The sequence below is a fragment of the Gobius niger genome, assembly GCF_951799975.1.
Source record: "Gobius niger genome assembly, chromosome: 7".
In the NCBI taxonomy this organism is placed as follows: Eukaryota; Metazoa; Chordata; class Actinopteri; order Gobiiformes; family Gobiidae; genus Gobius; species Gobius niger.
The window spans coordinates 11,754,528-11,777,959 of NC_136858.1; the positions used below are offsets into that span (position 1 = coordinate 11,754,528).

Below are 23,432 nucleotides of genomic sequence, written 5' to 3' on the forward strand. Positions count from 1 at the left end.
GCTTATATTGATATTCTTGGAAATCATGACATATTCACAAACAGTATGTAGGCGAGCAGTGGTGGACAGGGTAAGGAATCATAACATGCAGTTTTTGTAATGTGTCTTGTGAACTGAATCTGGATATCTGTGTCGGTATTGCTTTAGATTAAGGTGTTCTCATTAAGTATTGATAAGCATTAGTAATCCTTTGTAAAAAAGTGCATGCTGTCTTCTAAGGTTAACACTATTATTGCTTTGTTCTTTTAGTAAGACAGTACATCGGGGGCTCACAAAGCGCATACAAAGGGCCTTGAGGAAACATAACATAAACCCTTCAGTCAAACCACACACAAAACGTAGACAGTTGTTAGTCAGACCCAAGGACCCCATCCATCAAGACCGGAAATGTGATGTCATATACGAAATTCCATGCCTATCATGCAATAAAACATATGTGGGGGAGACGGGGAGATCATTCAGCACACGCAAGAAAGAACATCAGGAGGAATGTGAAAAGGAGACGGCCAATAGACAAACAAGAGCTAGAGATAAAAGAACAAGCACTGCAAGAAAATCTCAAATCAGCCATATCAGAGGGTCATCCACCGCTGGATCAGAGAAGCCATCGAGATCAGGAAAGGTGCACCAACATCTATGAACCTGATCATTTGAATAGTGTGGAAAAAGCAAGGTGTAAGAAACTGGGCGGGTCAGGATTAACGATGGGATGATGCGAAGCTCCCTCCGCTGGCAGCTGTGGGAATGACCAATGCCGCCTTTGCTCTGCCCAGTCCCGTCAGACCTTGGAAGCTAAGCAGGGAAGGGCCTGGCAAGACTTGGATGGGAGACCATTTGGGAACACCAGGAGGCCTAGCGAATGTAGTGTGTGAGTGAGTGGTTGGTGGTGGTTGGAGGGGTCGATGGCGCAGACTGGTTGCCTCGCTTCCGTCAGTCTACCCCAGGGCAGCTGTGGCTACAATAGTAACTTACCACCACCGAGTATGGAGTGAATGAATAATGTAATGTAAAGCGTCTTTTAGTGTCCAGAAAAGCGCTATATAAAACCAATGCATTATTATTATTATTATTATAAATGACACGTGATGAAACAGCTAATACAAGCTTTCACTTTTAGCTGATGGCATGCTAGCAAATTGATGAACACACATGATGGTTTATTTATGAGCTTAAACTTGTGTGATTTGTTGATTTTGTTTGTGATCAACCCAAATTGAATACCTTTTATTTGACTCCAATGGATGACAGTGAAGGCAAAAATATCAGAAAAAGTAGGTATGTAGGGCCTTCTACAGTACGAACTTTCACTGAATAACTTGACAGAGCAACTCTTACTTTAGTTGGATGAATTGTTGAATCAATATTGACATTTTATTAACTGCGCAGCCTCAACACTTCCACTTTGAAACGCTCTCCTCACCCAACACGCTGCGGCGGCTTTTATCTACCTTTTTTTTGTTTTACTTAAAAGCTAAAGCCCATGTCCCCGTAGACCCTCCACATCCCCGACATACTCCGCTCACGTGGTTTCCCCGCTGTAGCCTCCACGCTAAAGCCACTCACCGGAACGTGTCTCTCCAGCCCACTCGGTTATCAAAAGGCAAGCGAGCTAACTGTGCCACAGGAGAGGCCCCGAGCAGACAGGCACGACCGACTGTGAAACGCGAGCTGCGCCCTGTCAGAATAATACATGAGGCCAGAGGATTCGGGGCCTTTTGTACAGGCGGACAAGGTGACTCGCCGAACTTGTAGGTAACATCGCCAACGGGACCGGAATATTGAGGGAGGAATAAAAGACTTTGGAATAAGGAAGAAAGGGTCATCTTAAGAGTTTGGAAGAAGTGACTTTGGGGGAATCATGCTATCGATCGGGAGAGCTAGGGGCTTGTTAGTTCCCAGAATGCAACACTCGGGGGAGGTTGTTAGGTTTAGTTGGTGGAGGATTAGCAGTGTGGATGATCAGCTGCTATTTTCTGATTTGTTTAGTTGGTGGGGACAGTGCGAGTTAATGAAGACACATGAGACGCATGCGTGTAAACACTGCGGATTGTAGCCATGGGAAACAATCCAGAGTGTTGTCCAATCACATTCGACTTTGAAGGGGCCATATCACGCTGCTCTATAAAACAAAGTTACTGTTTAAGACACTGTAATGTTTTTTTAGGTTTTCTTTAGTGGTGGGACTCGATGAAAAACTTTTAATCGAGTTAATTACAGGTCTGTAATTAATCGCATTATAATCGAAAACCAAAAACAACAATTTTTTGCACCTAAATTAGTCAATAATTAGATAGAAACATGAGTTCAACAACAAATGTATTTATTATTGTTAATCTGTAGGCTATAGTTATTCAAGCAACAGAGGCAAAGTGCATTAATAGCGTATTTAGCTTTCAAGTGTTTTAGGAACTCTGATCACTCATGTAACCTGTAAACAGTGACAATAATGCCACATTTATATAAAAGTTAAAAATAAATAAAGCATAAAGGCCATAAAACACAATTGCTGTGAACAAAAATCAAAGTGTTATTTCTTATCCTGACAAGGGTTAGGGTTACTGGGGCTCAGAGTGGGCTGGCTGGAGCTAACGCTAACATTAGCATCGAGGACGTCTCTGTGTTTGAGGCTAACGCTAACATCACAAGCCAATGATTCTCAAACTGCGGGGCCGATATCAGCTAACCTGACCAGGCAGACCCACTTTTTATTGATCAAAAGAAAGTGGGCCTGGGCCCCCCCGGCAGCTCCCCCCCATTGAGGCTAACACTGGGCTGGCTCAGGGCTAGCTTAGCAGCAGAGTATATTGTGCTTCTGTGACCTGAACTATTTAATGTAAACTTCAGCAACTGACCACTCTGTAGATGTTTAGCCTTGGCCTGACATCAACAAAGAAACCTTTGTCATTTTGTCATTTAACGTCCTCCGTGCTTGATGCTATGTCGCTGCTAGCTCTTGTAACCCATGCTAATTGTTCTGAAGTCATGGTCGGTCACTAAAGGCTCATGTAAATTTCAGTCGAGTCTTTTTGAATTGGACTTGTTCTATTTTCTATAAAAACGTGCTTATGGTACACTGGTACGCTTTGTGAAACAATTGCCCCTATTGTCTGTCACGCCCTCTGATTGGCTACTAGTCATAAGTCCCGCCTCCATTTCAAGCTCCTTCACCTGGCTTCCTGGACAGACTACTCTCCTGTTTAGAATAAAGAGAGAGAGGAGGGCAGCCAGGCTATAGGTATCAGCCTCTTCAGACTTTTTTTTTTTTTTTTGGTGGTAAAGGCTGTTTGAAAAGTTTGTGGAATATGAATTATTTCACTAAACCTTGGCCAAATCTGGGAAACGCCTATAAGACTAAAACTCATTTCAAATGGGCTGCGAACATTATCATTTATATAGAATCCTGAATCGCTGCTAATTACATTTCCCCGAATGTTTTAGCACAAAAGCCGCAGTCGTAAAGGTCATATTCTTAATCAGGCCGCAGTACCCCAGCACTATTGTGTGCGCCTGTGTACATACGTGCGGCGGATGTATCCTCAGGCGGAGGAGACAACAACAGCGACGCTCCCCATGTCCTCCTATCACCATGACGACAGCCCAGATAGGACACTGAGTGAGGGAGACGGCGGTAATTAAGAGTGTGTACGTCCGCCGAGTGTCCTGCGGGAGGCGTTTGTACCAACACTTTCACATCTGCATCAGTGGAAATACCATGGGCTTCACAGTGGTTTGTTTATTTCAAGTTTCTGGGACAAAATGTGGTTCAGGTATATGCTATTTTCGGGAGTCTATTGTCATCCAAACCGCTCTTTTCTGACGCTTTCCATAATTGTAAACTAACGGGGAGCGGCTGCCAGGGAACGCTGAACTATGAATATACAGTACTTTTCTACTAAATCAAAATACAAAGACACGGTGAGGAGCAAAATAGTTCAACAGCCCATAAATACTTAAAGAAACGGACAATGCTAACCAGGAAGCTAGCCACGCTAACGTTAGCTTCATAAAGAGTGCCGTTTTTCGCTTCTACTGAACAAATTGCAGTGAAAAAAATATCCACATGGACCCGGCTTTGGCTTGACTTTATTGGTGTGTGATAAATGTTTTTATAGTCAACTAAAGAACGACTATAAAACGACCCCTTTTATGACACGTGATAGGGCTGCACATATAGCCATATTATTGCTTTGCCAAAGTGCAGTATCCTTAGCCCAGGGGTGACAGTGGAGCAGCGGTTAGCGCTCATGCCTCACAGCTCGAAGGTCCCGGGTTCGATTTCTACCTGGACAGGGCCTTTCTGTGTGGAGTTTGCATGTTTTCCCCATGTCTGTCCTCCAGCCAGGTGTTTCTGACCACCAGCCTGGCTCCACATCATGGAGATGGGTGCCCAGCTCACTGCTCCTCCAGGTCCCCCAGCGACATTGAGGATGGGTCAAATGCATAGAACAAATTTCTCTACGGAGATCGATAAAGTATAGCATAACAAAGCGCGGCAATATATCTGCATCACTGTGGTCTTGCTTCTGAGATTGACACTTGGTGAAGTGCAAAAATGCAGTTTTAGTCATGATTTTCCTACCTAGGCTCCACTTTAACCCTGTTGGTGTCAGATTTATGTCACGTTTTTGACGCTTTTAGTGTTTTTATTGCTTTTTTTTAATTGCGTCATTGAAGCTTTTCCGCCACGCTTTTGTCACATTTTGGTTTTCAGTGTAACGCCTCATTTGAAAGCTAAGACCTTGTACTTTCTGAAAATACCGTATGTGTAAGATCCGTGTGAGTAAAACACATCTTACAGGTGATGGACGGCAGTGAAACGGTTCATCGAAATCACAATCTCTACATTGGTCAATTCCAGCCAGACACAGAACCTATAGTTTTGAAGTTTGGACGAGACAATGGAAGATGTTTGTGTGTTAAACGAAACTGGAGGAAGGCATTTGTTTAAGCTGTATAAAAAAGTTCATGAATCAACTACATGTATGTATTTTATCATGAAAAAATGAAATTGTGTTGGGGTTTTTTTGTCCATATCGTCCAACCCTAAAGGTTTTATCAAGTAACTATTGATTACTTTTTGCCATATTTTTGTAGCTTAAAATGTCTTATTACTCATGATCACGTCATACTCCCAAATTGGGGCTACAGAAGGAAAGTAATATCCTCAAAGAAAATCTACATCTTATGAAGAAGACAGTTTACATCCTCAGACCGTCCAACAATCCTCCATAACAACCCTGACATTTGACTATGTGTATTGACTATTACACGTAGGCCTTCGGAATGTTGTGATGTCGCTCGACAAACCCAGCTTTACGATCAAATATTTGCCAAAACTTCACGAGCACTTTGGAATTTGCTTTTTTGTTTCCTTGTGTGGCGGCACCTCTTCGTCATGAACTCTCTCAAAAAGTCCACATGGCACACCTTCCAGTCCCGGCTTTACTTTGTTTAAGAGGATAAAACTCCAAAGACAGCTTCCATTGTCGTCGTTGCCATTTATTGCTGTTAGAAATGACGTAATGAGGGGATGTTTGAGAGAGACATGCGCCGGATGAGTTCTTCGATGCTGTTGTTGATTTAGGTTTAATTTCTTTTGTTTACATAGCTAACTGACTGATAAGAAAATCCACTGTGCTTATCTAGAGAAACAAAAGCGTTCTGTTCAGTCCGTGCCATATCTCCAGTCCTGATTAGCATGTTATTCCCAATGCCGTAGCCCCGTTATTTTCAAACTCCCACTGAGCTGCTTCACTGGATCCCGTGCTCGACTTCCTCCAGCTCACTGTTGCTCTGTCACACGTGCTCTCCAGATTATGTAACGCTGATCGATTAGTCCTTACACCTCACGCAGGGCTATCGGGATGCATTCGAATGGGGTGTTAGCTCTTCAGCGGAGTGTGAGTGTACTATAAAGCTTCACATGTACATAGAGCTGCACGATTTTGGAAAATAAATATGTGGAGTTTTGAAATAGTGTCCCTTTCACCGAGTCATTTTGGTGATTTTTGCTCTCATTTGGTCATTTCTAAAGCTGGGCAAGTCATATTTTGTCAAGGTGACTGTGTGAAAAAGAATTTTGCATTTCTAAAAGCAATTTCTAAAGTCAAAACACCTGCCGCCGTTACAATACATTAGAGAATTGCAAGGTCTGATAATGACTTTTTAAATCTGTTATTCAGTGGCTAAAAGATGTGCAAAAACCCTGAAAAAGTTCAACATCAAACACAAGGGCTCGTCAATGTTCTTTTAAGGGGGTCTGAGGGTTAAAAGCCAAAGATTGTGAGACTGAGACCTTTTCTTGTCCATATTGAAGACGATATTGCACGATTGTTTTCCCCATATTAATCGATCTCGATTGTCGATTCGATTATTTTTGTTTTAAAGAAAAAAACGATAAATGTGTTCTTTCCTGGACTTACAAGTAAACAGATGCTGAAAACTGCAGCTAACTCATCAGCTCATGGCTTCAGAGCCTCACAAAGCCACGACTTACAGAGTGAAGCACTAACAACTTACTATGTACATAAAGAAATACTCATTGTAAACAGCGCATTTATAGGTATAAAAGAAGATCAAACATACAATTCACGGTTAATGTCCAGCTAATCCACGGCTGCAGCCTCAAAAATAGTCCACATGGTCCCATAGCGTTTGGTAGTTTTCCGATACTTTTCATCCGTGTGCGTGTCCTGTTCCTCGTGTGTTTCTGTTTTGCCCATTTGACGAGTTAGCGGCTTTGTAGCTGATTTTTCATTTAAAATCACCAGGTCCTCTCTTCATGCTGCCACATGTATCATCCGTGCTTCCTGTTTGTTTGGGCCTTGTGTTTCCCTGGGATTGACCTGACAGGCGCTGAAGCATTGCACCATCCATATTTTTTTCCAGAATCTCCTCGGTTAAAACGCACCACGCGATTATCGTAATCGACCTTTATTATAATTGTGATTAGATTAAAATTTGATGAATTGCCCAGTCCTACAACTAGGCTAGACATTAAATGTTAAAAGCCTCTATACCTTTTCCCCTTAATTTGTGGAATGAAATGTGTTTTGTTCTCCTCAGTATATTGTAAACTCACTAATTGGCAGGGGAAAAATTACTATACATCTAATCGTAAAGCGTTTTTTGTACATTTTCTGAACTTGCAGGCTAGTCTGTTAGCATTTCTGTGACCCTGACCCCTGACCCTGCCAGTTGTGAAAAGTGCTTCTAAACTCATCCCTGTAGGGAATTTAGAAGCTTGAAATGTGTTGGGAAAGTTGCGCACAGGAATACTTGGTTGGAAACAATAGCTAGCATCTGTTAGCTTGGGTTGATGTAATAACGCATGTAGTACGATTTATTCCTCCCCGTCAACTTCTCAAAAATACTCAAATGTAAAGAATAGGAAACGGTAATCGCCGACGTGGTAACTACTGACCGAGTATTTTCACGTACCGGAGTGCTCCAAACGTTGTGACAGCGCGGACCGAGGCCCCCCGGGACGTTGTTGGGGTAACTCGCTCTGCCAGACGTAAGACTTAAGATGCCAAAGCGGTCGCGAGCCCGTTAGCCGGCCTCATTAGTAGACCCGTCATGAATTAGTCCCTCTCACACTCATTCACTGACGCGAGAGCAGGAAATCAAGTGGAAGAGGCCTGTTTACAATGAGACGCTTGGTTCCTCTGGGTTTTGGTGCTGAGTGAGAATAATTATGTAAACTTTGAAATTAAGGTTGTTAAATCAATGGCTACTATTTTTCGCAATTTTTCATATGGAAAATTGATGATTTCTAACTCAGCTTTGGCCTCACCTAAATGTAGTCGATGGGTCAACAACACCAGAAAACATCTGGATCGTTCAGAATTTGCTTTGTTTGACGGCTAAATGCAAACGGCTATCGGAAAAATACTTTGAGCAGCTTCTCCTTTTTATGTCTATGTTCTGCCTTGTTGAAACAAAGAAATACTTTAACAGTACTGAAAAGTATTAGCTGATATATGGATTATGGGGGTGATAGCCACTGCAGAACATAATATCGTATATTAACAACTTGTTTTCTAATTTTCCTTGGTGAATGTTAGTGGGTTCTGCTAAACACATAAAGACAATACAGAGAAGCAATAAAGTAAACAAAGCATGACGTGAAATGTATCAGCTGTGATTGTAATATGTAGCTACTATAAATAAATACTACGGCTAGCATTCATCTATGTACACATAAACAACCTACAATTGCTTATAAATCGTCTTATTGAGGCAATTACTTGCTAATGCATGCACAAACATTCATTTTGTTGGTTTGAGGGAGAACTTGAACTTGACATTCATGAGAAAAGTACTATGGGCCTTAGCTGTAGGTGGCTGTAAACTGCACGAACGAAAGCAGCCCAGCCTTTTTAACACATACCGGGATGTAGCATATAGGAAACAGCTGTTTGACAATTATAACGAGTTAAAATGTTTACTCAGAATGTAAATAAGTCGGTGGGAGCCTTACATCCAAAGGCTAACGCTAATTTAATGCTAACAAATCAGGACTAACCCAACACCTGAACACAATTTTGTTGTACAATTACTTACCTAGCCTACTTAAATGGTAAAATAGAACCTCCACCTGAACCATTAATTTCAGTTTTCTTCTATTCACTAATTCTAATTTCATTTTGAATGTACAGTAAAATTACAGATGCACCGGTCTAGCTTTTTTGATACCGATGCTGAGGTTTGAGTGTCTGCCGATATCCGATATTTACCGATGCCAAGAGACTTTCTTAAAAGTGGCCTTCTCTGAGTGAAAAATGTAATTGACCATTTTCCATTGATCAATAAAGTCATATTATTTGGTTATGTTACAGATCAATTATCAACTATATCGATTGATAAACTCTTGGATAAACATTTAACATGGATGACTTTTCTACACTAAATATCGTTGGGTATATGACAGGCTTTATGTTACATTAACATAAACAACTCACATTAAAGGGGCTAGATTGGTTGGTTTCAGCTTTGGTTGATTATATATATTTTGACTATTTTAGGTATTTCTATCACAGTTTCTGACCAAGCCTTGATTAGGCTAGCTTTAACATGCTATTGCTAACAGCAGAATTTTGCACGGCGATCAGAAACACATTTGCAGAGTTCAAAACTAAATCAGCGATTGAATTCTCCAGGTTCTTAGCTTTGCAATGATATACATTCCCATATTCAATTAGAGGTGGTAAAAGTTGTGTCTTTAAGGCGTTGAAAGCCAAAACTAGTATCGGTTCAGTATCAGATATTTGTAGCCGATACCCAATATCGTATTTTTTCCAGCATCGGCTCCAATATCCCATACCAGATTCGGATCGGTGCATCCCTAGTTAAAATGTTGACAGGAAGTAGTCTTTACCCTACACCACAGGATGTTCGCCAAAAACATTTCACAGGGGATGAGGGATGTTCTGCCGATGAGCAGTGAGTGTAAAAAGTGTGATAACCAGACCCGGTCTCTCCTACATAAGTTCATCTTGCCTTGGCGGCACTAGAGGGATGTTCTGTACTGGTCCTCTGAGCCTTGACATTCATCCTGTTCCCAGCGTGAGCCTGAGGAGGCTGTACTTTCCACTATCGACAGCAGCTAGTTCAGCGTTTGGTTAGGAGGATTTTGTTTTTCTGTGTGCATTCTTTTGGTTTGGAAAAAAATGCAGCAAAACTCCAGCAAAACAAAAACATTTCCTTATTCAATGTCCGGCATAACAACAATCCCATCATGCTTTGTGGTTACAATGTGTTTTCATATGACACTGAGATATCCACTTGTACTTCCTCATGTTTGTGCAAGCTCTCAGACGTTTTCCATCCGTAGACAATGGTTGAGCGGGATCACCTCTCCTCAGACTAGAACTTTAAAATGAGCTTGGAGTGGGGTGGCAGCACGATTCCGGACGGCAGCGCGATCGCCGACACCTCATCCACGCATTTACTGTATCTACTTATTTGAAAAAAATAAGATAAAACTAATCTAGTTTTCACAATTAGCCTCTGAGGTTAGCAGAGGCACAATCATATGTTGAAGTCAGAATTCTTAACCTCCTAACCCCCACCTGAACCGAGCACAGTTTCCACAGTTTGGCTTTACCCAAATCTAAAAGCAAAAACGAGGTTGAAAATACAAGAAAAAGTGGAGAAATAGGTGAGTTCTCTCACATTTTAGGGTTAGGGTTAGGGTTAGGGATAAATAAGGTTTTAAATATAAAGATATCAAGTCACATCTTCCAGGTAATACTTAGTGGCAATACACCTGAGGTTCTTGTGTAATTACAGCTGATTGGCTCAAACTGCACTCGCCCACTTTGAACCAATGGACTCCAAGACTGAAATCTGTGAGCTGTATGGAGGAAATCACCGCAACTATGATTGAAGAAGACATATATTTGGAAAATTGGGCACCTACAAACTCATACTTGACAAAACAGTGTTATTTTATCATCTTTTTTCTTTCTTGTTTTTATATCCACTCCTCTCTAGAATCTGCTGTTGCATTTATTGACTTGTAGAAATTTTAATGCTATTTCTTTCTCTTTGTAAACACAATGTCTCTATTAGGCATGTCAAACAATATGTGTGACTATGTCAAGGATTTGTTTTTCTTCAATATAATTACAAAACAAAAAGAAAATACAAGAAAAAGGTGACCCAAGAAGCAACAAAAGAGCGACAAAAACACAATTAACGATTTTAAAGTGATGAAAAAGCCACAAAAAGAGCCACAAAAAAGGGACCAAAACGTGACAAAAACATAACAAAACAAAAAAGACAAAATCCCGACAAAAAAACCGCTTCAAATATGTGACATCAACGCGGCGACAAAAAAGGAACATCAGTTTTGTAGGCCTTAGCTTTCAAATGAGGCGTTGCACTGCGCTAAAATCTGTAAGCTCCTATCGAGAAGCTTTTAGATTTGGGTAAAGCTGAACTGGAGAAAAGGCGAGGGTTAAGATTTGAACATGCTAACGGTTAGCCTAGCTAGATGCTCTAGCTACACCTCTCGTCGAAGCTCAACTTTATTCAATACGCATTAAAACCATGTAAAACCAATTGTTAAAGCGGTGCTAAGTAACTCTTGCCCCTAGAGGCCATAAGTGAAACTGTAGGTGTCATAGCAAGTTGTGATTTTTTTAACTTATTAATTGTCCATGAGAGGGATATTGTACTTCCAATTACACAATGGAGATCATTTTTTCACCCAAACTTGGCTGTAAATACTGTTTAAGTGGTGCTAGCCCACAGTTAGCTTTGCCCGTTAGCTGGTTAGCTTCTTCATGATTCTATTAGTGTGTATTGCGGCCTCCACATCGGTGGCAGTCAAGTTGCAATTGTGGTTTTCTGTGAAGTGATGAGCGGGACTTCACCAGTGCGTCTCCATGGAGATGTTGCTTCTTTTTTGGACTACAGGTAGCCAAACATGAAATACATAAGGTCATCTTTATATTTGAGAACCGACATCAAAAATATCATTGCCAGTGTTTCATCATTAGGAGTAGGTTTGCTTTCCATTCCCAATCTTACCCATGTGACGTTTCCACTAACGCTTTGTGTCTCTGTTTTGCAGAATGAAAAACCACTGGGTCACTCGGCGAGCAGGTCCAGCAATATCTCGAAGGTGAGTGACAAATGTCCGTGTTATCTCAGCGTGAGTATATATGGAGGTTATTCGCAAAGGGGCAAAGAAGCGATAGATGACGCGATAAACAACGGCATGACGGACAACCTGCCTGAACTGGCACCGCAGCAAGGACACGCTTTTTTATTTATTTATTTTTTTTGCCCCCCAACCCGTCTCCTCAGCCCAATATATTGATGTGATATATTTAGACGCGTGGAAAATTCCGGGACACATGCTGCGGCTTCAAGGAAATGAGTTTTTAAAAGGTAATCTGACTTTTGGGATTGAATTTGGGCGAGTATCACACCCTGGTTATGGGTAGCGTGTGGTAAATAGCCTCTGGCAGCGTCTAAAGCTGGGCATAATAAAGAGAGGAATCATTGGGGGCGAGGTTCCCTTTCATGGAGCTATGCCTCGGAGGGATGTACTGTCGTTCGGCTGTGATGCTTATGTCGGTGTGCTATGAGATTATTGTGCATTTTTATTTAGTGTTGAAGTGGACTGGCAATGGAGGAGTTATAGACCTCTTTTTCTGCCTTTAGCTTTCACAAAACCTACCGCAGGATTAGTAATCATTTCAGCAAAAATTATTACTAATATGAAAGGACAATAACGATCAGTAGTATATCACTTTGGTGTCGGTCGACATGAGGAGTTCAAGGGGACATATAACCTGGCTAACACCAGGCTGCTGTGTGCGCTCGAATTATTTCGAACTGCACAACAGCCTGGGGACCATGGCCAAATCTCCGGTAGATTTGGGAACCAATCACAGAGCGAGGAGGGACGGCAAGACGATGACGCGCTATTCGATATATGGAAGCTTGTAGTTTATTTACGGATAATTTAAAAAAAAGTTTATTTACGGATCCAACATGACAGCAGCAGACACGATGGTATTTTTTGATCAAGCTTTAGACCTTGTTCTAAATAATTTAGCTCAAAAGTTTACAGCGGGTACGTCATACGTCATCTCATACGATGATACGATTGGCTATGGCTACGTGCAGACGCATGAGACTTTTTTTTTTTTTTTTTCGTATCGCCCAATAAACGACTATGGACGATCGTAAACCACACCTCTCCTACGAGAAAATGAATTGGTGGTCCCCAGACTAAATATCACTTGTGATTTTAGTCTGGTGTTAGCCAGGCTAGGGGACATATAGAATAGACGTACATTCTCTCATCAAAAACACACTTGATGTTGTATTTTGTTCGCTCCTGAAGCCAGACGACACTTGACAAAGATGTGCAGTCTTGGACCTGATGTTGTTTTCGCGAGTTCTTGTGGGCGTGATAGACAGTCAGGTCAGAGAAACGCTTTGCTCCGGAGTATAAAGACACAACAATAACTCATACAAAAGACTGAGAAACAGTCTGCCTAATCAACAGACGAACCCTTAAACTGTGTCAATCACAGGTGAAGTGAGAGAGGTTGTTGTTACGGGCGCCATCTCAGACACTGCTGGCTTATGTATATCATATCACACTGTATCTCCACTGACTGGTCGAGATGATGCATCCAAAAATAACACACTTCATGCAGGGGAGCAGAGCTGAGACTTAAAGAAAACCAAGACCTTAGGATTTGATCATTATAAACTGTCTGGGCAGTTACTGACAGCACTTAATAGCAGCACAGCCTGCCCTGGAGAGGACTTGTGGACCTTGGCTACTAGCTAGTACAAACCTCTCCAGAGAAAGCCTTGAACATCTCGCCTTGGATACAACATGTGACAGAGGTCAGAGTTGAGCTGTTATAGTTGTATATCCTCAGTGTTCATAGATGTAAGCTGCACATGTGCTTACTGCTAAATGCTAAGCGCGGTAGTATGCTAATGTATTTAGCAGCTTAAACACTGACTCAGACTGAGGCTCTGTTGAATTGACAAACAGTAAAATTGGGGCCATCTTTTTACAGTTCTCTTCTTGAAAAACTGATTACCATTACATGCAAAATGCTACTGTCAATCAGTTGTCCTTCATTTTCATCTTGAGTAGAGATACATGTTGTTATACATGTTACATGTTGTAGTGAGTGATATAGGATTTGAGAGCGTCTGGAATATTGGGTCTTCATGTTTCAAATTTGCATCTGTGATTGGAGCAATAAAATACTTTTCAGTTTTGTGATTGGCTGCGAGCTTCACTCACAGAAAGCAGTTAAATCTGTATATCCTTCATTTTGTTGCATACGATGTAGAATCCAAAGTGTATTACCATGTTTTCAAAGCCCTTGAACCATCTATTGGCCTGTTCTAAGCTGATCTGTGAGTAGTTGTTTTTTTTACAGCACTATCGTGCTAATGCCACAGGGAAAATGTTGTGGCTTATTCTGTTCTTTCAAACCATCGCTCTTTGAAAAGCTTGTCAAACCACCAAACATTGTTATTCTACATTCTGAATCAAATCTAACCGTGAGTCGTCTCCCGTCCTTCTCCCTCCTCTCATGTCTGAGCGAGTGAAGGGTCGAATCTTGCCCTGCGCTCCAATCCTCTGAGCCTCTTAGCGGATCAGGCCTTTACAGCTGCTAATAGACGCCAGGGTCAGAGCATTACCATGGCGACGCCCCCTCTCAGCCCTGCGATCGTCCAGTCCACATTTCTGCGCTCAGTGCACAGGAAGCCTCGTGTTACACCTGCCACATGGACCGGTAACTTTAAGAGGATGCTGTTACGCTGTTACATAACCGTGTAGGTGTTGATTTGAACAACCAAAGTGACTTGTTATAGTTCGGACCATGACACCTGCTGGTTCACCATATAAAACATTTTTGAAGACACTCAAATTGGAATTGTTGGTGCTGTGAAAAATCAACCTTTTTCAGGTGTTTAAAGCAAGTGTCAAAGTCCATTCCTTTTAGCTCTCTGTCATCTACGACTGAAACCGCAGGAGTCTCATTGAGAATGAAGGGCCTATCTCTCCGGCCTGGAGACTAGTTGGAGACTAGTTAGAGAGACAGTTGCTGCTGGTCACATGTTCGATTTCAGCTGAGACTGGAGACTTTTTCATGTCTCCATGCAGTCTCCATGTGGGCACGTTCTCAAGCAGTTGTGTCGCGAACACTATTTGTTGTCCTCAACCTGTGAGACGTTTCTGTGACCTCCCTGCAATATCTCCGAGACCTTGTGATACTAAAGAGATCTCAAAGAGACTCCATACATCTCATTTGAGATCTCCTTGGGATCCAACAGGACTACATTTTCCATTCATCCATCCATCCATCCATCCATCCATCCATCCATCCATCCATTTTCTTCCACTTGTCTGTATCCGGGTCGTGGGGGCAGCTGTTGGAGCTGCCCGAATCACATTGCACCAGCCCCTATGGCTCCTCCAGCAGGTGGTGGGTCCATGGAAGGACGGCCTCACGATTCAAACCGGGCCTGTTGGGGTTTCTGAACCGCTCTTTGTCTGACCCGTCACCTAGGACCTGTTTGCCATGGGAGACCCTATCAGGGGCATGAAGCCCCCGACAACAGAGCTCCAAGGATCATTCGGGTGCACAAACACCCCCACCACACAAATTTTTCAGTAAGAGAAAGCAGTTCAAAGTAGAATAAATCAAATAATTCAATAAATTCATGCTTTTAAAGGAACAGATATGTTCTTACCTGAGCTTAGACGAGTTGATGCGTACCTGTCTGATCTTTGTGCGTGCTGGTTTATTTTTTACTCTGACATTAAAACTAAAACTTCAACCAAAACCAAAATCTCTACATTGACCACTGCGTGAAAGATCGATGTTTTCACTTGTGAGGCAACTAAAACTGAGGAAGTGATCATTTTATAGAGTAAGATTGCAATGCACTCTTTTGCACGCCTGTAGATCCGAGCCTGCTCTCAACTTGTTCTGCAGCCTCTATTTTCCTAAAAATATGCCGCCCTGTTCTCAAGACCCCTGAAAAGATAGAAAAAAATCCTCATAAAATATGCATACACACCAAGTGTTGGATTTGGAAAAAACATCGTGCTGTTCAAACCGCCTGCTAACTTTCTGTGCGAAACAAAGACTTTCCCCGATCTCCCTTCCACAATACGACCTTATCTGCGATCTCCCGTCTTGTTCGCTTTGTGCACCTCCCAATGTAAACCTCCACCGCTCATTGCGTCTGTCTGTCAGCCTGTCTCCCGCCGTGGTCATACTAGGACACCGCCACGCTGCTGAATTCAAAACCGGCTCCTCTCTCAATGCGCTCACATCTAATCTCTTTGAGTGCGGCGTTCATGGCGCTATTGATGAACTTCAAAAAGGAACCGCCGCTTTAACACACGCCTCAAACTGTCCACCTGCAAGTGCCTTTGGAAACTCGTGGACTTTTTAGAAATGTTATTCAAATAGCTCGGACTTTACTGTGCAGCTTCTGGGTTGGCTTAATGGCACAAGCTGGAGTTGGGAAACTCAAAATGGCTGCTGTGCGCATGCTAGCTTGTCTAGCGTTTTCAGAGCTGTAACGTGAGCCGGTATCGTCGCTGTCGATGTGGAGTCAATAGAGCAGCATAGTATGAATCGATGTTACTTTTACGACCAGGCATGTCATTTTTCATATCTAACTGGAGTGGTTCAGCCAAGTCGATTCACCTTCAGAATAATTGTAAGAAGAAAACGACTTGACAGAGTTTAATTTTTTAATTCTATTTGTATTAACATTTTTGTAAAAACTGTATACCAACAGCGATGTAGAACCAGGCATGTAAAAAAGAGAAGAGAAGAGAATATCTTGAGAATGGTGATCCTTTGGTACATTTATACCATTCATTTATGTTTGCACTTAAAACACTGTGTGGCTATTGTCAACAAGATGCAGACAGATACAGGCTTCATGTGCTGAGATAATCAGAATCGGTCCAAATGGATGCTTGAATTTTGATTTGTGTTAAACATATATTGAGAAGAGTCAGAAGACAATTGTGAATGATCAGTGATGGCCTCGTCCATAGGCCATTTAGATGAGAAAATGGCTGAGCATTGTTAGATTGTAAAAAATATATAACTTTCATCATGACGTCTCAAACATTCTGGAGTCCACTCAATTGACACAGCTGGCGAAACATGCGTCTCCAAAGTCTTGAAATCTCTCCAGGCCGTTTATAAGGATCAACTCCTAAGTGTTAGAGAAATAACAATGGTGTCCGAGAGGATATAGATGGATGTCTTATGCAGGAGAAGTTTATTTACCATCGGTGCGGGACCCGGAGACATGAACTCAAGACATTGCGCTAGTCTGACCATTCAAGTCTGCCTATGCTTCCACAGAAGAGGGACAAATACCCTGTCGAGCGTCATACTGATATGCAAGCAAAAACATTCAGTGGCTCAAGGAAGGTGCCTGAGCACCACAGTCAAGGCTACAAGGCAACCACAGAGATAGTACGACTGCACAGCATGACCTAGTATGATATATAGTGATTTAATTTTATACCCTAACACTAAGGTTTTGGTTTTCTTTAAGTATCTGCTCTTTTGGATGTAGCATCTTGACTTCATAGTTTTCTATGACGTACACCAGCCACAGATCTCTAAGATGCCAGTCATAACAACAAAAGACTGAAGGGCGTGTATAACTTGTGGGACTGAACACCTTTGGCCCTGTGTAGAAGAGAATTACATTACTCTCTTAACGTCGGCCATCTAAGGAGTGTAAAACCAAAATATTTATGAGGAATTTTCCACCAAATATGACTAGTACATGTATTATACTATGACTCAAGACTGAAGTCTAAAAAAATATCGACTGGAAGAACACTTACAACAGTGTAGTACAATGGTTTCACTCTTTGCACTGACACTACTCCCCGACATGGCAATATTTTTTGGAAAAGACATGTTTCCCCAGTGCAGAATATCAGTAGTGTAACATTTGTCTCGCTCCCGTAACCTCCTCCCGCCCCGCAGCTCTTCAATCTGATCTGCCTTACCCGAGATGACTTTATACAAAATGCAATGTCTCTGATTGAACGGAAGATAGTCATATTTCCCGCCATTATTCACTCAGAGACCATTTTCGCCAGAAGATTACTAAAGATTAGGAAAAGTAGGACGAGTTCATTTACCCCCTCTAAAGTAAAATGAGGCTTTCACATTTCGGTTTGATAGTGTTAAAGTGCTTAGTAAAAATCAAACAAATGAATCACTTTATGAACCCAAATGAACTCGAATAGCTTGTCTATATTTCTTTTAGCATGTTGTTTGCTACACCAAGGAGTTTACATTCTCAAACTATACCGTACTTTTGCAGTAGAAGAAAAAACAACCAATGTAAACAAGATTACTCAAATCTACGTGAATGACGCTGAATACTCTTACGGGCATATTTTTGATGCTGCCCTCAGTTCTTGATACAACAAAAAGTGAATTCTTATCCATACATGCTGCACACAACTCCTGGAACCGCCACCTTAACGTGGTGGAGGGGTTTGAGCACACATGGCAAACAGGTCCTAGGTGACGGATCAGACAAAGAGTGGTTCAGAAGCCCTTTATGAGAGACCGACAGGCCCATTTAATCGTGAGGCCGTCCTCCCGTGGACCCACCACCTGCGGGAGTGGCCATAAGGGGCTGGTGCAATGTGATTTGGGCAGCTCGGACGGCTGCTCCCACGACCCGGCAACGGACAAGTGGAAGAAGATGGATGGATGGAAATGCTGCACAAAGTCTGTAGCAAAACAAAACATCAAGCGCTAATTCTCAGTCAGGTGACGTGCTCCAGGCTTTGGGTCGGGTCGGCAAACTGAGACTAATTTTTTTTGGGTCAGGTGGGTCAAGTTTGATTTACGTCGGGTCAGGTTGGGGCGGGTCAGAAACAAAAGCCGACCTGCACATCTCCAAGGGATACTGTGCGTTGCCTCATACTGAACATTCGGTATTTTGTAACATTTGCGCCATATTTACTGAAATGTACTATCATTGGATTTCCCCCAAGTTTCTCACACCAGTTTCTGTGTAAAACTCCAAAACCTCTCTGCAACAATTCCCAACGGACTTGTACCATCTCACAGTGTTCTTCCTTTTCCAACACTCGCACGCTGAAGGTTTTACTCTATACGTTTATAGATTCCTCTATCCACTTGCCCGACTCTTGGCCTTGAGTCAGAGCTCTCCATTTCAGCGGTCAATAGCGTGTGTGGCCGGTCAGTGCGTGGGCAGAACATTAGTCCGCCGCAAGTCAGAGGTCAAAAGGCTTAGCACTTTTGCAATCTGAGCTATGAAAAACAGTTTGGGATGGAATTAAGGCATTACAGGCAGCAAAGGCAAGCGCGGCGGGAGGCACCGAGCATCTGTGCACCATTTAAAAGCGACGGAAATATCTCACGCCGTGGGGCATAACCTGAGATAACCCCTGTGATGAAGGAATGTTGATCAGAGTGTTTCCAAGGAAGAGACTGGAAGAGTCTGGCGACGTTTGCAAGCAATTCAAGCTCCGACATGTCTGGAGAAGGAGACAGTTGAGTTCAAGGATGTACGCAAGCAGTTGTTGTGTCAGTTGTATGTGGTTGTGTGAGTGAGTGAGTGGTTAGCACATTTGTCTTGCATTCGATTCCTAGGCAATATGTGGAGCCTTTCAGAAATGCCTCAGAAATTCTTCATTCAAGTTAAGTGTTTTTTTTTTTTTTTAGGTCATAAATGGTCTCCAGAGATTGAGAGAGATGACTTAAAACATCCAGTAGCTCTGATTTTTACACCTAAGAACATGTCTGTTCTTGGTGTAAAAGTGTGCCGTTCTCAAGAGAGTGATTTTAAATGTTGCAAAAGTACTCTGGAATTTCAAAAGAGTTACAAGAACAAAACATTTCATCACGCCAAGTCAATTTTTGATTGGAACTGTTCATTGTAAATGTCCTTATTTTGATGAGGCCATGACCATATTTTGTGACAATAAGTGGCTTGTAAAACTATTTAAATCAATCAATCAATCAATCAATCAATCAATCAGTCAATCAGTCAATCAGTCAATCAATCAATCAATCAATCAATCAATCGTTTTGTATAGCCCAATGTCACAGCAGGAGTTGCCTCACAGGACTGCACAAACATTAAGACACTGAAACAAAACAATAAACAAGATAATGTAGTGTCCAGGCAAACATAATGTCCAACAGAATGTCCAAATAAGCGTCAGCAGCTCGTGGTGATGAGCCTCAGGGGCGTCCCCTGTCCTTAAACTCTCCTACACGGCAAGGAAAAACTCAAAACCCAGTGGATAAAAGAGAAACCTCGGGGAGAAGCACAGAAGGAGAGATCCACTCCCATGGACGGACAGGCTGGATCCACAACTGAGGAAGTCCCTCTGCAGACGAGGGCAAGGCCGTGGAAGAACATCGAGTTCTTGTTGGAGCTTGAGTTCTTGTTGTCCAATCCCTGTTGGCAGTTGCTCCTTCATGGACAGGACTGAATACTGCAATACTAACGAACAAACCTGAAATCTGAAACAGAGGCCACTCCCAAGAGGGGAGTGGGACAGGGGACACCATGTTTGTGGTTCAGAGGAGCCAACGCCAGGCGCAGCACCACCAGCTCAGACCCTCAGGCATTCCACCAGGCATGCCCCCGGCACTCTGATACAGCTTGGTGATGATGGGGTTGCACACCTTCTCCAGCTCCTTCTGTTGTTGTAGTGATGAACAGACTTCAGATAAAAGAAATATTGTGTCACAATTCAGACAAAGTAGTAAGAAGAGCTAGAGGATAGACCTCAGTGTACCCACAGCAGTGGGACCCTGACCCTAAGGCAGCTGTGCTATCTGACCAGACCATAAGCTAATTTCTTGACTTTTCATGAAACAAATGAAATGAAAGATTACACATAATTAATCAATTTTTAGAACTCATATAGACTCTAGTTGATCTTGATCATGCCCTGGCACTTGAAACATAACATATTACATAATACAATGCAGAGAATACATTTTCCATTGTGAAAGGTAAAGCCAATAATATGCACAACGTTTGTAAGCTTTTAACTATGTCTATTCTGGCTTCCATAATGGGATTTAATTTAATAAATCCCATGCTGTGGTTTCCTTGCCCTACAGAAAGTGCTTTTTAAGATAAAGAGTATTTTGTATGGAAAAATAACTGAGCTGCAGCATATGAACCTTTAATTTCTCCCCCTGTTTTGTCACTATTCTAAATCCTGGGTCTATCCCCCACATGTCGAGCTTGCCATAGGGTGTTATTGGCCTGATTTCCGTACGTTGCGGAAAAACAGATGGAACGGCATGATTACAGCCCGTCTGAAGTGGCAGTGAAATTATCGGCCAATCATGACTCGTACGGCGGAGCCAATAGTCAAACCAGAGCGAGGCTGATTGAGGCTTTTATGAAGCTCAACACGGTCGTACTGAGTCGACTTGTGGTCGGCTGCAGCTCAAGGCAATACAGACAGTGGCTTTGCTAGATGGCGAACGTGATTGAATTCAGCAAACTATAGTGAGCAGATGTGTAATTGTGATAAGTGACTTCCCACCATCTTCAAATAATTTGTTTCAAAATAATGAGTTTGTTAAGGCACTCCGGGCAGCTTTAACATTGGGTCTCACTCTGTGTCAATTGCTATTTCATGCTGGTTCTTCAGACAGGCTAATTTGTATTAAGAAGAACCTAATTTTCTTTCTTTATGTTGAAAAATATTCTCAGCTACTAACCGTCCAGGGTGTACTTGGCCTAAATCCAGTAATTTCTCAAGTGTGCTCAAAGAATAGTAGCTAGGGCTGCATCTAACGATTATTTTGGTAATCGATTAATCGACCGATTATTTTCACGATTAATCGCTTGGCTGTGAAAGGTGCATGGAAATTGTATTTTTTTCATTTTTTTTATCACATAAAGCTAAAGTGGCGCCGCTTAAGGACATGTTGATGGAGTAAACTTAAAGTAAACGTTTGTAGGAGGCTCTTTATGCTAATTCTGCTTTGATTGGACAAGACAAAGACAGATATTTATGAAATTTACGATGTACAAAACACTGCAGACCCTCACTTTAAAAAGCAAAGTAGGTTTTCATCCAAAATACATAATTGTCATGTCTTTTTTGCTCAATTTTAGTCTGGGTTTACTAGAAAACGATTAATCGATTACTGGAATAGTTGACAACTATTTTAGTAATCGATTAGTTGTCGATTAATCGATTAGTTGTTTCAGCCCTAATAGTAGCTCTCTTTTTTACTTCCTAAAAGTTGAAGATCCTTGATTTACACCATCTTTTCTTTGTGATTTAAGTTATGCGGTTTGTAACAAGCCTTAGCTCCACCTTGTTGAAAGCTTGTGGACAGCAAGGGACTTTCACAAAGATATCGTCAGTAAAAAAAGCCATGGCTATTTGTAACACAACACTGTAATGACTCAAGTAGTTGTTTTTTTTATCTCTTGAAAATGGAACATATTACTGTCCTCCACATTATTACAGTCCATAAATCCTCACCGGACATGTTCATAGCCATTTTGTGCTCAGAGTGTGTTCATCACAGCGTCATCAATTTGCTAGCATGCCATTAGCCAAAAAACAGAAAAGCTACTGCTATTTGATTATTTAAATCGCTAAAATAGAGATTAGATGTTTATGTTTGAGACCTGCCTCCTGTTGAAATAGGTCTAGACAGTTGTGCCACGGTTAGCTTTTAGCATTTTAGCTTGTGAAATATTACCTGTTGAGCTAGGTCTGGACCGGTTTGCGCCAGTTAGCTTTTAGCATTTTAGCTTGTGAAATGCTACCTTTTGAGCTAGGTCTGGACTGGTTTGCACCAGTTAGCTTTTAGCATTTTAGCTTGTGAAATGTTACCTGTTGAGCTAGGTCTGGACCGGTTTGCGCCAGTTAGCTTTTAGCATTTTAGCTTGTGAAATGTTACCTGTTGAGCTAGGTCTGGACTGTCTTGCCCCAGTTTGCTTTTAGCAGTTTAGCTTGTGAAATGCTACCTTTTGAGCTAGGTCTGGACTGTCTTGCCCCAGTTAGCTTTTAGCATTTTGGCTTATGAAATGTTACCTGTAGAGCTTTTAGCATTTTAGCTTGTGAAATGTTACCTGTAGAGCTTTTAGCATTTTAGCTTGTGAAATGTTACCTGTTGAGCTAGGTCTGGACCGGCTTGCCACAGTTAGCTTTTTTTGCACACATTTCCACTGAAAGCCGCACAACCTGTATCAAACTGTGAAAGTTGTAGATAGTGGAGCAAAATCTCTCAGCTGTTGCCTAATGCGTATCAAGTTCTCACAGAATCTCCCGCACATCCCGATTGTTCGCTTGAGTTAATAAGAAGCTCGTCTCAGCCCTTAGTTCAAAGAGAGACACAGTTGAGGCGTGAACCAGGCGGAACACTTTCTCCTCCTGGTTTGCACTGGAGGAAAATGCACTATAATTTGACATACAACAGCACATAGTCTGTCTTTTTTTAATTATTATTCTTCACAAGTGAAGTTTACTCGACATGACACCATCTTCCCGCAAAACATCTTACCACAACATTACATCCCAGTTTTTGATACCAAACCGTCTCGTCAAACGAAAAATAACCCTATGGTTTAATGATAGAACATTAATGGTGAAGTTGAAGCACTTTTACTAATGGCCGCAGATGTTTTGTTGCTATCCGAACGCACTTGTTTCCCCCGTGAACATCTGGATCATTAACTCGAGGCCGCCTGCTCAGTGGGAGAACTCCTGTCTGCTTTGTGAATTGTAATTTAATGTTTTTCAGGCACTTTTCTCAGTCGGTAACAAAAGGCTGTTTGGGGGAGGCTCGCGTTGGGAAGTGAGATGAAGAGTGTGGGCAAGAGGAAGAAAGTTGAACAGGTGGCTGGGA

At 42.0% G+C, this 23,432-nt stretch overlaps 1 protein-coding gene across 3 annotated transcripts in view; it reads left to right on the forward strand.

Annotated features, from left to right (window-relative positions):
* Positions 1 to 23,432, forward strand: part of marchf8 (membrane-associated ring finger (C3HC4) 8) — a 218,933-nt gene that overhangs the window by 151,300 nt on the left and 44,201 nt on the right. For all 3 annotated transcript variants that reach the window (XM_079559978.1, XM_079559977.1, XM_079559979.1), the window contains one exon: positions 11,582 to 11,632. In XM_079559978.1, the coding sequence (XP_079416104.1) occupies positions 11,582 to 11,632 (51 nt within the window). The remainder of the gene's footprint in view (positions 1 to 11,581; positions 11,633 to 23,432) is intronic.